Source organism: Lithobates pipiens, unplaced genomic scaffold (genome assembly GCF_037356315.1).
Source record: "Lithobates pipiens isolate NorthernLeopardFrog02 unplaced genomic scaffold, aLitPip1_a1.2 Scaffold_13, whole genome shotgun sequence".
Lineage (NCBI taxonomy): Eukaryota > Metazoa > Chordata > Amphibia > Anura > Ranidae > Lithobates > Lithobates pipiens.
The window spans coordinates 536,712,221-536,727,474 of NW_027507718.1; the positions used below are offsets into that span (position 1 = coordinate 536,712,221).

At 52.9% G+C, this 15,254-nt stretch overlaps 1 protein-coding gene across 1 annotated transcript in view; it reads right to left on the minus strand.

Annotated features, from left to right (window-relative positions):
• LOC143975968 (myosin-IIIa-like) overlaps positions 1-15,254 on the minus strand; it is a 192,336-nt gene that overhangs the window by 65,830 nt on the left and 111,252 nt on the right. The window contains exons 8-11 of the mRNA XM_077478497.1: positions 5,545-5,638; positions 5,169-5,294; positions 2,617-2,725; positions 921-1,037 (exon numbers count right to left, since the gene is read on the minus strand). Of these exons, the coding sequence (XP_077334623.1) occupies positions 921-1,037; positions 2,617-2,725; positions 5,169-5,294; positions 5,545-5,638 (446 nt within the window). The remainder of the gene's footprint in view (positions 1-920; positions 1,038-2,616; positions 2,726-5,168; positions 5,295-5,544; positions 5,639-15,254) is intronic.

The following is a 15,254-nucleotide window of genomic DNA, read 5'->3' on the forward strand; positions in this document are numbered from 1 at the left end:
CCTTCCACCCCCCCGGGGCACGCCACCCCTCCCCCTTCCTACAGGCACACCCCTCCGCCCCCTTCCACAGGCATGCCACTCTGCCCCTTACCACAGGCACGCCACTCTGCCCCCCTCCCACAGGCACGCCACACAGCCTCCCCCCTCCCACAGGCACGCCACAAAGCCCCTTACCACATGGACGCCACTCCGCCCCCCTACCAGAGGCATGCCCCCCCCTCCCCCTTCCTACAGGCACGCCCCTCTGCCCTCCTCCCACAGGCACGACACTCTGCCCCCTACCACAGGCACGCCACTCCGCCCCCCCCCCCACGGGCACACCACTCTACCCCCCCACCACAAGGACGCCACTCTACCCCCCCACCACAAGGATGCCACTCTACCCCCCCACCACAAGGACGCCACTCTACCCCCCCCCACCACAAGGACGCCACTCCGTCCCCTACCACAAGGACGCCACTCCTTCCACCCCCCCGGGGCACGCCACCCCTCCCCCTTCCTACAGGCACACCCCTCCGCCCCCTTCCACAGGCATGCCACTCTGCCCCTTACCACAGGCACGCCACTCTGCCCCCCTCCCACAGGCACGCCACACAGCCTCCCCCCTCCCACAGGCACACCCCTCCGCCCCCTTCCACAGGCATGCCACTCTGCCCCTTACCACAGGCACGCCACTCTGCCCCCTTCCTACAGGCACGCCACTCTGCCCCCCTCCCACGGGCACGCCACTCTGCCCCCCCACCACAAGGACGCCACCCCTCCCCCTTCCTACAGGCATGCCACTCTGCCCCCTTCCTACAGGCACGCCACTCTGCCCCCCTACCACGGGCACGCCACTCTGCCCCCCTACCATGAGCATGCCACTCCGCCCCCTCCAACAGACACACCACTCCGCCCTCTCCCGCAGACACGTCACTTACCTATTTCCGGCACAGTGGCCCCACGTTTTATATCACCAGCCAGGAGCTCATTGACTTTAGTGACAATCCAGCCGAACATACGGGAGTAGACGACCCGGGCGATGGAGTCTCTGGCGTCTGCATGAGAAGAGAAGGATGAAATGTACAGCCCCTCCCCACAGGCAGTCTGTGATTGGAGGATTACAGGGACCCAGGTGTGGACTGGATTGGTTAATAGGTGTCCTTAGAAGTGAAATGACTGGTCCACCTTACTGACCCCAATACCAGAAGAAGACATGTGACGGGTCCCCTGGGAGTCACTGGCCCTCAGAATGGTCTCTCAGCCCTCTGGCATGGATCTGATTGAAGGTTGGGAGCTGACCACCGACATCTACAGTAGCTTTCTGTTGACCCTCTAGAGCACATGTGTCAAACACAAGGCCCGTGGGCCGAATCCGGCCCTCGTGGTCATTTTATGTGGCCCTCCCACCTCTCCTGCAGCTGTGGCACCTCCCTCATTCTCTGTCCCCACCTTGTCCTAGCAGTCGTCATTAGACAGGAGGACAGAACTCTTCCTACAGATCCTGTGCTTCTCTGTGCAGCCCCAGAGAGGCTCGTCTCTGCCCCTTTCCCCCATCTCAGTAGTCGGCAGCGGAAAGGAGGACAGCGCTCTTCCTACAGATCCTGTGCTTCTCTGTGCAGCCGTAGCACCCCCTCTTTTCCACCTCCCATGGTCTCAGCATTCAGAAGATTACAGCAGCTGACTCCTGCTCTCCTCTGGTCCTCCTCAAGACCCTGTACTTTCTGCCTCCTAGGTCTGCCCCCAGCTTCTTCTTATCAGGAGGTAAGGGCACTGTGATGTAAGGGAAGGTGGGGGACTCCTGACTTATGGTGGGGGTGTGGAGGGGGGAAGCTTTTGACATCTGATGTCAGGTGGGGGGGTGGGGTGGGCCTACAGACACAGCCGGCCCTTTGAGGGAAACCATCATGTTTATGCAGCCCATGCTGTAGATGAGTGGTTGTCACCCCCGCTCCTCAAGTGCCCCCTGCAGGCCATGATTTGGGAACTTCTCTTAAATAAAGCCATTGACTGGGATTTAAAGCACCTGTACAAGATAGAAGGAAATCCTCCACACATGGCCTGTTGGGGGAAGTGGAGGACCGAGGCTGAGAACCCCAAATCTACGGGATGTCCCTGAGCCAACCCCCACCCCCCCCCCCCCCCAACTGATGTCACATGAACTTTATTGGACGTTCCCTCAATGCCCCTTTACTAACGATATCTGTGATTGGCCACATTGTACAGAACGAAATCAGGATTTGGTAGACACGATATCGATCTTCTCCTTCAGAGGGGTCATGTGACCAATTCACCACCTGGACATTAGAGCCGCCATGTCTGGTTCCCAGGCGAGGCTTTCTGAAAAGGGCGGAGCCAGACAGAAGCCACACCTCCACCAAGGTATGAAATGACAGGGCGGTGCTACTCTAATCTATGGAAGATCCCACACTGGGGGGGGGGGGAGCCGAGAACACTTACCTAGAGGTGGCCAAATCCGACTCCTCCCATAGAGGACCTAATGCTGGGACACCCCCCGCCCCGCCCCCCATACACATTTCCCCCGCCTTCTATCATCCAGCCTATCCCTGTGTCCCAGGGTGCCTCACACCAATTGGTCAGACTGCTGGAATATTCCACTCCCCCGACACTTCTTACCCTCCGCCTGCTGCTGGGAGTGTAACCTCCGGATTGTCTCCCCCCGCATCACCGAGATGGTACAGACCAAACAGTCCCGGAGGTCCTCTTCCTCCAACCCAAACTGACCCTGAAACCAGAAAATGCCACATTAGAAACCGGGATACCCCTCTGTACCACCCCCCACCCCAAATACCCCCACCCCTCTGTACCACCCCCCCACATAATACCCCCACCCGTACCCCTCTGTACCACCCCCCCACATAATACCCCCACCCCTACCCCTCTGTACCACCCCCCACATAATACCCCCACCTGTACCCCTCTGTACCACCCCCCACCACCAAATAACAACCCCACCCGTACCCCTATGTACCACCCCCCACCCCAAATAACCCCACCCCTACCCCTCTGTACCACCCCCCCACATAATACCCCCACCCGTACCCCTCTGTACCACCCCCCCACATAATACCCCCACCCCTACCCCTCTGTACCACCCCCCACATAATACCCCCACCTGTACCCCTCTGTACCACCCCCCACCACCAAATAACAACCCCACCCGTACCCCTATGTACCACCCCCCACCCCAAATAACCCCACCCCTACCCCTCTGTACCACCCCCCCACATAATACCCCCACCCGTACCCCTCTGTACCACCCCCCCACATAATACCCCCACCCCTACCCCTCTGTACCACCCCCCACATAATACCCCCACCTGTACCCCTCTGTACCACCCCCCACCACCAAATAACAACCCCACCCGTACCCCTATGTACCACCCCCCACCCCAAATAACCCCACCCCTACCCCTCTGTACCACCCCCCCACATAATACACCCACCCCTACCCCTCTGTACCACCCCCCCACATAATACCCCCACCCGTACCCCTCTGTACCACCCCCCACATAATACCCCCACCCCTACCCCTCTGTACCACCCCCCACCCCAAATACCCCCACATAATACCCCCACCCGTACCCCTCTGTACCACCCCCCACCACCAAATAACAACCCCACCCGTACCCCTCTGTACCACCCCCCACCCCAAATACCCCCACCCCTACCCCTCTGTACCACCCCCCCCACATAATACCCCCACCTCTACCCCTCTGTACCACCCCCCACATAATACCCCCACCCGTACCCCTCACCCACATCACATTCTCTGTACCACCACCACCCCCCCACAACATAATACCCCCGCCCGTACCCCTTTGTACCACCCCCCCACATAATACCCGTACCCCTCACCCACATCACATTCTCTACCACCACCCCCCCACAACATAATACCCCCACCCGTACCCCTCTGTACCACCCCCCCACATAATACCCCCACCCGTACCCCTCTGTACCACCCCCCCACATAATACCCCCACCTGTACCCCTCTGTACCACCCCCCACCACCAAATAACAACCCCACCCGTACCCCTCTGTACCACCCCCCCACATAATACCCCCACCCGTACCCCTCACCCACATCACATTCTCTGTACCACCACCACCCCCCCACAACATAATACCCCCACCCGTACCCCTCTGTACCACCCCCCCACATAATACCCTCACCCGTACCCCTCACCCACATCACATTCTCTGTACCACCACCACCCCCCACAACATAATACCCGCACCCGTACCCCTTTGTACCACCCCCCCACATAATACCCGTACCCCTCACCCACATCACATTCTCTAAAACCACCACCCCCCCACAACATATTACCCCCACCCGTACCCCTCACCCACATCACACTCTCTCTGTACCACCCCCCCACATATTACCCCCACCTGTACCCCTCACCCACATCACACTCTCTCTGTACCACACCCCCCCCCCCCCACATATTACCTCCACCCATACCCCTCACCCACATCACACTCTCTCTGTACTCCCAACCCACATATCAATTACCCTCTATACCCCCACCCTTCATAATACACCCCCAAACCTCATCTCAATTCTTCTCTATACCCCCCTCTATATCACACTCACTAGGAACCCCCGACCCTCGTCTTAATTCATCTCTGTACCGCCACTCTACATATCATCCCCCCTGTACCCCAATTCTTTTCTTTAAACCCCCCTCCCCCCGACTATTCCTCCATATTACACTGGCTCTGTAGCCCCCAACCCACGCATCAATTCTCTATACCCTCACCCCTCATATTGCACAACCCGCATCTCCCCAAACCTCATCTTAATTATCCTCTGTACCCCCCCAGCCATCCTCCATACCCAACCCTTGTGTCAATTCTCCTTCACCCACCCCACACATCACAACCCCCTTTGTACCCCTCAATCCTCATCTCAATTCAGTACCCATCCCCATATCTCATTCCCTCTGTACCCTCCCAATCCACCCATCACACCCCCAACCGTGTCCCCCAACCCTTGTGTCAAGTCTCATCTGTACAAACCACCTATATCACATCCCCCTCTGTGCCTCCCCTCCCCCACATATCAATTCTTCTCTTTAAACCCCTCCCCCACTTAACCCCCCCCGGTGTATAATACGATGCACAGGCCCTCTTTGGATCTCCCAGTAATGACTCTTACCGCAGCAGCTTTCAGCCACCCGCAGGACTCGCCATCCACGGTGACCCCGCCGGTGTCCTGAGCAACGAATAGGATGTTCCCCAGAGACAGGATCCCGGAGAGGATGGTCTTCAGGTCTAACTCCTCCTGTGGGAGGGACAGAGGATGACATCATAATGACCGAACCATGCTGTATGGGAAAAGGCGGAGTTCATACCACATTATGGGCGGAGATATCCGGGGGCAGCAAAACCCAGAAAGTTCCGTCCATCTGATCTCACCCCGACTCATCCAGAGCAACATCAGCCAATCACGTATCCCGGTTGGGAAGGAACACGCTGTGGCCTCGGCGTACACTTACCTGATGGGGAAATCTCTGGAATGAATTGGTACCAACCTGAGTCTGGAAGCCGACCATGCGCATGGCATTGCACAGTGTGTGGTAGCGCTCCGCCCAGTCCCCCGAATACGACTCCTCCTGACCGATGTATCTACAACCAGAGAAGAGGAACTTAGTCCAGCATGGGTCCTACCAGCCATGTACAACCCACACCCCGGGGGTGGGGCTCACATCACAGGGGCGGGGCTCACACTGCGGGGGCAGGTATCACACTGCGTGGGCTGGCCTCACATTGCAGGGGTGGGGCTCACACTGCGGGGGCTGGCCTCACATTGTGGGGGCTGGCATGGGGCTCACACTACGGGGCAGGGCACACACTGCGGGGGTGGGCCTCACATCAGAGGGGCTGGCTCACACTAGGGGGCCGGGGCTCGCGGCTCACACCAGGGGGGCAGGGCTTCCACTGCAGGGGTGGCGCTAGCACACCAGGGGGCTGGCCTCACACTGCGGTGGTGGGCATGGGGCTCACATTACAGGGCAGGGCACACACTATGGGGCCGGGGCTCGGGGCTCACTCCAGGGGGGCAGGGCTCACAATGCAGGGGTGGCGCTAGCACACCAGGGGGCTGGCCTCACACTGCGAGGGCAGGCATGGGGCTCACACTACGGGGCAGGGCACACACTGCAAGGGTGGGCCTCACATTGCGGGGGTGGGCCTCACACACTTCTAGCCCAACATCTGTAGATCCAACCCCCTCCACATACATCCGGTCAGGCACCACACCCCACACATTGGCCACCAATGCCACACGCTCATCGTTGGGAACATCCCTCAGCCACAGTCCATCCTCTCCACTGATTGCAGGGGGAGAGGACTCCCCTGGGACCCCTATATTATATACAGATGAACCATGAGGGAAATGCCTGGGTGCATGCCACGGTCTCTGGGAGGGATTATAGCACGACATGTGAAACTATTGTATATTGATAAGATTATTTATTTAAAACAAATCTTGTCACCTTATTTAAATGGCAACAACAAGTGTCTGTTATCTCCTGATGAAGAGGACCGTGTCCAAGAAACGCGTTGAGCGGAAAGACTATGTTGTATAAATTACTGCAGTGGTTGGAATTGTTTTAGAATCGCATTTTATTATAAATGTGTTATTATATGTTTAACATTAAAAGGAAATTAAAATAAAATTTATACTTTTTACTAAAATGCTGTGCCTCAAAACTCCCACACTTTTTATTATAATTATAGTTTCGTTGTACTCTCCACCGATTGGATCACACGGCTAATGGCAGTCCAAGTATAGAGGACAGTGCGCTTCATAGCCACCTAATGAGAAGATAGAAAAAACCCCACAAATCCAGCCCCGCCTTCTCTATTGAAGTCCATCCCCCTATGAGAGCCGGCGGGAGTCACATTATCCCGCCTCCACCAGCTTTCAAACACCTTTATTGGAGGTTACAATGTGACATAAAACCGAAGGTCGGAGCACGTGACGCACGCGGAAGCGGAATATAGAAGAAAGTACCATCCGTACAATCCATCCAAGGCTGGTCACATGTGAGGATCTAGCCATAAATATTGATTTTAACTTGTAAGCAGCAAGTGCCAGGAAATAGGATTTGTATAACAGCTTACCTGTAAAATTCTTTTCTTTGAAGTACATCACAGGACACAGAGCCATAGTAATTACTATGTGGGTTATAGGGCCACCTTCAGGTGATGGACACTGGCACACCCTAAGACAGGAAATCCACTCCCTATATAACCCCTCCCAGTACTGGGAGTACCTCAGTTTTGTAGCAAAGCAATACACGTGTAGTCAGAATGAAGGGAGGGAGCCCTGTGTCCCGTGATGTACTCCAAGAAAAGGATTTTACAGGTAAGCCGTTATAAAAATCCTATTTTCTTATCGTACATCACGGGACACAGAGCCACAGTAATTTCCTATGTGGGATGTCCCAGAGCAATGCCAACTGAGGGGAGGGAGACACAACCAAAGTAGGGTGCAATCAGACCTAAGGACTTATACTACTGCCTGCAGCACACAGCACCTAAAGGAGATATCATCCTCGTGTCACCTCACATACACCTGATAGAACCTGGTGAATGTATGGACTGAAGACCAAGTTGCGGCCTTGCATATCTGAGCCATGGAGGCCTGGTGATGCACTGCCCAGGAAGCAGTAACAGCCCTAGAGGAGTGCGCTTTGACTTAAAAAAGGTGGAACTTTCCTCTTCAAACCATAAGCCTGAATAATTACCTGCCGAATCCATTTGGCAATAGTGGATTTCGATGCTGCCCGTCCTTTCCTAGGACCTTCAGGCAACACGAACAAGACATCCGTTTTTCGAATCTGAGCAGTCACCTCCAAATAAATCTTGACTGCTCTCACCACATCCAGAGAATGTAGTGACTTTTCTTCCATAGAACAGGGTTCTGGAAAAAACTGAAGGTAGAACAATATCCTGGTTTAGATGAAAACCTGAAACCACCTTTGGCAAAAAACTAAGATGAGGACGCAATACCACTCTATCCATGTGAATGATTAAATATGGCTCTTTACAAGAAAGCCACCAACTCCGATACCCTCCTTGCAGAAGATATGGCTACCAGAAAAAACTAGCTTCCTTGTCAAAAGGACCAAGGGAATATATCGTATCGGCTCAAAAGGCTGTTTCTGTAATGCCGACAGAACTAAATTCAAGTCCCAAGGGTTCAGGGGTGACCTAACCGGAGGATTAAGACGTGTTACCCCCTGATCAAAGAATGCAAAGCAAGCGGACGCTGAAACAATACTGATAAGGCCGAGTCCTGGACCTTGATCGTACTCAAGGCCAGTTTCCTTTCTAGCCCCATTTGCAGAAAGGCAAGGATTCTACCTATGATATACTTCCTGGGGTGCCAACCCCCGGACTCACACCAGGAGACCTCTACCTTCCAGACTCTATAATAAAAGACTCTGGAGGCGGCTTCCTTGCATTAATCAAGGTAGATATCACTGAGACTGAAAGACCACGATTCTTCAGAACGTGGGCTTCAATAGCCAAACCATTAAATTTAGCGTTTGTAAAGTAGGATGGAGCACGGGTCCAGGTGATAGCAGGTCTGGACGTGGTGGTAGGGACCATGGGGCTCCTATCACCATCTATACTATTTCTGTATACCAAGATCTTCTAGGCCAGAGAACCACCGACTTCCTTCTCGTTTGATCCTGTGAAGAAGTCGGGGGGCAGCAGAATAGGAGGGAATGTATAAATCAGTGAGAACCGATCCCACGGGGGTCACCAACGCATCTGTCCCGCATGTGAGCGGATCCTTTGTCCTTGACACAAAGTTGTCGATCTTGCTGTTGAACCTGGACGCAAACAGATCTACGTCCGGGGTCCCCCATCTTTGTCATATAGCCAGGAAGATGTCGGGGTGAAGAGACCATTCACTGGGGGACAACTGCTGGTAACCTAAGTAGTCCGCCTGCCAGTTCTCTACCCCTGGAATGAAGATTGCCCATATGGACGGCACATATTTTTCTGCCCAGGTTAGGATCTGGTTTACCTCTCCCTGGGCTGCCCGACTTCTGGTGCCCCCTTGGTGATATAAACCACTGCTGTGGCATTGTCGGATTGGATCCTGACAGAATTCTGCAACCTGAGTCTCCAGGACCTTAGGGCTAGACGCACAGCCCAAATCTCTAGACTGTTGATGGGCACGCTCCTTTCCGTTCTGGACAATTTCCCATGGACAGTCGCTTCTTCCAGGACTGTCCCCAACCTGAAAGGCCGGTATCTGTTGTTACTAGACATGTGCCCTTAGGTTCGTACGAAGCAAAAATTCGCATGAATCCGAAATACAAATTTTTATGCATGCGAATTCTGCACGAATGCGAAATTTAATTTACGAATTTTGGATCCAAATTCATAACGAAAAGTTAACAAACCTAAAAGTTAAAAACCAGGAAGTCAGCACAGGGATGGTGGGAACCCCTCATAATGGGCACAGCGGGTGTACAGACCTGGGAACTCAGCACAGGGATGGTGGGAACCCCTCATAATGGGCACAGCGGGTGTACAGACCTGGGAACTCAGCACAGGGATGGTGGGAACCCCTCATAATGGGCACAGCGGGTGTACAGACCCGGGAACTCAGCACAGGGATGGTGGGAACCCCTCATAATGGGCACAGCGGGTGTACAGACCTGGGAACTCAGCACAGGGATGGTGGGAACCCCTCATAATGGGCACAGCGGGTGTACAGACCTGGGAACTCAGCACAGGGATGGTGGGAACCCCTCATAATGGGCACAGCGGGTGTACAGACCCGGGAACTCAGCACAGGGATGGTGGGAACCCCTCATAATGGGTACAGCGGGTGTACAGATCCGGGAACTCAGCACAGGGATGGTGGGAACCCCTCATAATGGGTACAGCAGGTGTACAGACCCGGGAACTCGGCACAGGGATGGTGGGAACCCCTCATAATGGGCACAGCAAGTGTACAGACCTGGGAACTCAGCACAGGGATGGTGGGAACCCCTCATAATGGGCACAGCAAGTGTACAGACCCGGGAACTCAGCACAGGGATGGTGGGAACCCCTCATAATGGGCACAGCGGGTGTACAGACCCGGGACCTCAGCACAGGGATGGTGGGAACCCCTCATAATGGGCACAGCGGGTGTACAGACCCGGGAACTCAGCACAGGGATGGTGGGAAGCCCTCATAATGGGCACAGCGGGTGTACAGACCCGGGAATTCGGCACAGGGATGGTGAGAACCCCTCATAATGGGCACAGCGGGGGTACAGACCCGGGAACTCAGCACAGGGATGGTGGGAACCCCTCATAATGGGTACAGCAGGTGTACAGAACTGGGAACTCAGCACAGGGATGGTGGGAACCCCTCATAATGGGCACAGCAAGTGTACAGACCTGGGAACTCAGCACAGGGATGGTGAGAACCCCTCATAATGGGCACAGCGGGTGTACAGACCCGGGAACTCAGCACAGGGATGGTGGGAACCCCTCATAATGGGCACAGCGGGTGTACAGACCTGGGAACTCAGCACAGGGATGGTGGGAACTCCTCATAATGGGTACAACGGGTGTACAGACCCGGGAACTCAGCACAGGGATGGTGAGAACCCCTCATAATGGGCACAGCAAGTGTACAGACCCGGGAACTCAGCACAGGGATGGTGGGAACCCCTCATAATGGGTACAACGGGTGTACAGACCTGGGAACTCAGCACAGGGATGGTGGGAACCCCTCATAATGGGCACAGCGGGTGTACAGACCCGGGAATTCGGCACAGGGATGGTGAGAACCCCTCATAATGGGCACAGCGGGTGTACAGAACTGGGAACTCAGCACAGGGATGGTGGGAAGCCCTCATAATGGGCACAGCGGGTGTACAGACCCGGGAACTCAGAACAGGGATGGTGGGAACCCCTCATAATGGGCACAGCAAGTGTACAGACCTGGGAACTCAGCACAGGGATGGTGAGAACCCCTCATAATGGGCACAGCAAGTGTACAGACCCGGGAACTCAGCACAGGGATGGTGGGAACCCCTCATAATGGGTACAACGGGTGTACAGACCCGGGAACTCAGCACAGGGATGGTGAGAACCCCTCATAATGGGCACAGCAAGTGTACAGACCCGGGAACTCAGCACAGGGATGGTGGGAACCCCTCATAATGGGCACAGCGGGTGTACAGACCCGGGAACTCAGCACAGGGATGGTGGGAACTCCTCATAATGGGCACAGCGGGTGTACAGACCCGGGAACTCAGCACAGGGATGGTGGGAACCCCTCATAATGGGCACAGCGGGTGTACAGACCCGGGAACTCAGCACAAGGATGGTGGGAACCCCTCATAATGGGCACAGCGGGTGTACAGACCCGGGAACTCAGCACAGGGATGGGGAGAACCCCTCATAATGGGCACAGCAAGTGTACAGACCCGGGAACTCAGCATAGGGATGGTGGGAACCCCTCATAATGGGCACAGCGGGTGTACAGACCCGGAAACTTGGCACAGGGATGGTGGGAACCCCTCATAATGATAAATTATAATAAACTTTTGTTATTTTAACGAAAAGTTTACGAATCTAACGAAAATTCGTATTTCGTATGAATCCGAATAAGATATTTTTTTTTCGTACGGAACTAAACAAATTTTTTTTAGCGCCACCCATGTCTAGTTGTTACCACCTTCTAGGTAATGGGCAAGAAGGATTTCCCCTTCTGTAGGTTCTCAGATATCCACCACCAACGGAGGCTCTGGCGCACTTTTGGCGACAAACGCAATGGAAAATCTAGTGCCTGAACCTTCTTGTCCCAGGCCGATAGGATACTGTTTTGCAGCAGTCTGGAATGAAACTGAGCGTAGGGAACGGCTTCGAATGAAGCCACCATCTTCCCCAACAACCTCATACAAAGACGAATGGAAGGACCCTTCTTTGCCCTCACCACCTGAACCAGCTCCTGCATGGCATGGAGTAAAAACACCCTCTTCTAGGCTGTATCTATGACCAGACCCAAGTACTCTAATCTTCTTACTGGCTTCAAAGAAGATTTCTCTAGGTTGATGACCCAACCTAGATATTCCACGTTTTGGTCCAAGCGGACTTCTGACCGGTCTATTAAGAGCAGTCCAGGTATGCTAGAATTGTTATACCTCAAGTTCTTAACCTGGCCAGAAGCTTTGTAAACACCCGAGGTGCAGTAGCTAGACCGAAAGACAAGGCTACAAACTGAAAATGAAGGCAGATACTTCTGGTGAGCCGGGAATTTAGGTACAGGTGATACTCGAAAAATTAGAATATCGTGCAAAAGTTCATTTATTTCACGAATGCAACTTAGAAGGTGAAATTAATAGATGAGATATCAGACTCATTACATGCAAAGCAAGATAGTCCAAGCCGTGATTTGTGATCATTGTGATGATTACGGCTTACAGCTCATGAAAACCCCAAATCCACAATCTCAGAAATTAGAATATTGTGAAAAGGTGGGATATTCTAGGCTCGGAGTGTCCCACTCTAATCACATAATTACACCATAACACCTGCAAAGGGTTCCGGAGCCTTTTAATGGTCTCTCAGTCGGGTTCAGTAGGAATCCCAATCATGGGAAAGACTGACAGACCGGACAGTTGTGCAGAAAACCATCATTGACACCCTCCATGAGGAGGGAAAGCCTCAAAAGGTCGTTGCAAAAGAGGTTGGATGTTCCCAACGTGCCGTATCAAAGCACATGAATAGAAAGTTATGTGAAGGGAAAAGTGTGGAAGGGGCACAAGCAGTAGGGATGAGCGCAGCCTGGAGAGGATTGTCAGGAAAAGGCCATTGAGAAGTGTTGGTGACTTTCACAAGGAGTGGACTGAGGCCTGGAGTCGGTGTATAAAGAGCCGCACCACAGACGGATCCGGGACATGGGCTTCAAATGTCCTATTCCTCTTATGGAGCCACTCCTCAACAACAAACAGTCAGAAGCGTCTTCCCCGGCATAAAGAAAAACAGATCGGGTCTGCTGCTCAGTGGTCCAAAGTTCTCTTTTCTGATGATCTCATTTGGAAACCAAGGACCGGGAGTCTGGAGGAGGAATGGAGCGGCGCACACCGCAAGATGCTTGAAATCCAGTGTGAAGTTTCCCCAGTCTGTAATGATTTGGGGAGCCGTGTCATCTTCTGGCGTTGGTCCTCTGGGCTTCATTAAGTCACCGCAGCCGTCTACCAGGAGATTTCGGAGCACTTCATGCTTCCTTCCGCACAGGAGCTCTATGGGGATGCGGACTTCATTCTCCAGAAGGACTTGGCACCTGCCCACACTGCCAAAAGCACCAAATCCTGGTTCAATGACCGTGGGATTACTGTGCTTGATTGGCCAGCAAACTCACCTGACCTGAACCCCACAGAGGATCTATGGGGCATTGCCAAGAGAAAGATAAGAGACATGAGACCGAACAACGCAGAAGAGCTGAAGGCCGTTATTGAAGCATCCTGGTCTTCCATAACACCTCAGCAGTGCCCCCCACAGGCTGATCGCCTCCATGCCACGCCGCATTGAGGCAACAATTGCTGCAAAAGAAGCCCAAACCAAGTACTGAGTACATGCTTATACTTTTCAGAGGTCCTATATTCTTCAATCCTTGTTTTATTGATTTCATGTAATATTCTAATTTTCTGAGATTGTGGATTTGGGGTTTTCATGAGCTGTAAGCCATAATCATCACAATTCTGACAAATCACGGCTTGAACCATCTTGCTTTGCATGTAATGAGTCTCATATCTCATATATTAGTTTCACCTTTTAAGTTGCATTAGTGAAATAAATGAACTTTTGCACGCTATTCTAATTTTTCGAGTATCACCTATACATGGAGGTATGCACCCTTGATGTCGATTGATGCCAGAAGCTCCTCCCCCTTGTAGAATGGAGACTACTGATCGGATTGATTCCAAGCAAAAAGAGCGAATCTTCAGGAATCGATTTCGATCTTTGAGATCTAGAATGGGTCCGACATCCCCATTTGGTTTTGGTACCGTGAAAAGGTTTGAATAAAACCCTGACCCCTGCTCTTCCACAGGGACCACCATGATGACCTTTAGCGACAAAAGACGGTCTGACACTAGAAAGAAAGACTTATTGGTCTAACCTTTTTCTCTGGATCTTTGGGGGCATTTGACCTGAGTAAGCGAGGAGACGGGAACTCTCGGAACTCTAGTTTGTAACCTAGAGCTATTGTGTAGGTCACCCATCTGTCCTGAAATTCTACCCGTCAGACCTTTGAGAACTGCAGAAGTCTTCCCCCCCACTCGAGCGAGCGGAGGCTTTTTTTTCTGTCTTGCGGGTTTTTCCTCCCCCAGGACTTCTTTTGTCCCTGGGGTTGCCCCTGAAGTTTACCTCTTGAATCTGACGGTGGTGGCCGTTGTGACTGCCTGGAGGCTGATGCCCCTGGCACTGGAGAAAGCCAGTTTAAATGAAGGACGTTTACTATTTTTCTTAACTGGCAAAAGGGTCATTTTCCCACTTTGTATTTTTTGGATATATTTGTCCAAATCCTCCTCAGTTTTTCAACGCGGAAAGGAAAACCGGCCAAGAGCTTTTTGTATGGCGCTTCGGCTGCCCAACCTTTTAACCATAAGATTCTACGCATATGTACCAACCCAAGCGTAAGGCGAGATGTTTGAAGAATAGAATCTCGAATTGCGTCAATTGCAAAACACAAAGCTTCTGGCAGCTCAGCTAATTCCCGGGCCCCTTGAGCACCTGTTTCAAATGGTCTCTCAAGGATGGACATGCCCCAATTGCCACCACTACAGGATGAGCCACTGAACCAGACAGGGAGAAAATGTTTTTTAACAGGAATTCCGATTTTTTAATCGGTTGGATCCCTAAGCGTTTGTGCATGGTCAGCCGGACAAGTCAAACTTGAATTCACAGAGGATATAGCAGCGTCCATTGCTGGTGTACTCCACATCTTAATGAATTTTTCCTCCATAGGATAAAGTGTTGAAAACTTCTTAGGAGGAAAAAAGTGCTTATCTGGGCGATTCCACTCAGAATACAGAAGCTTTTCTAGTAATGAATGGACAGGAAAGGCATGCAAGGCTTGTGGGGGGTTTAGTGAACCCAAACAAGAAGTGGGCTCTTCAACCAATGCCGTTAAGGGTAGCTTAAATGTGGAGCAGGACCATTTCAGTAAGAGAATGTACCAGCAACTTCTCAGCATGTGACATTGAAGAAGG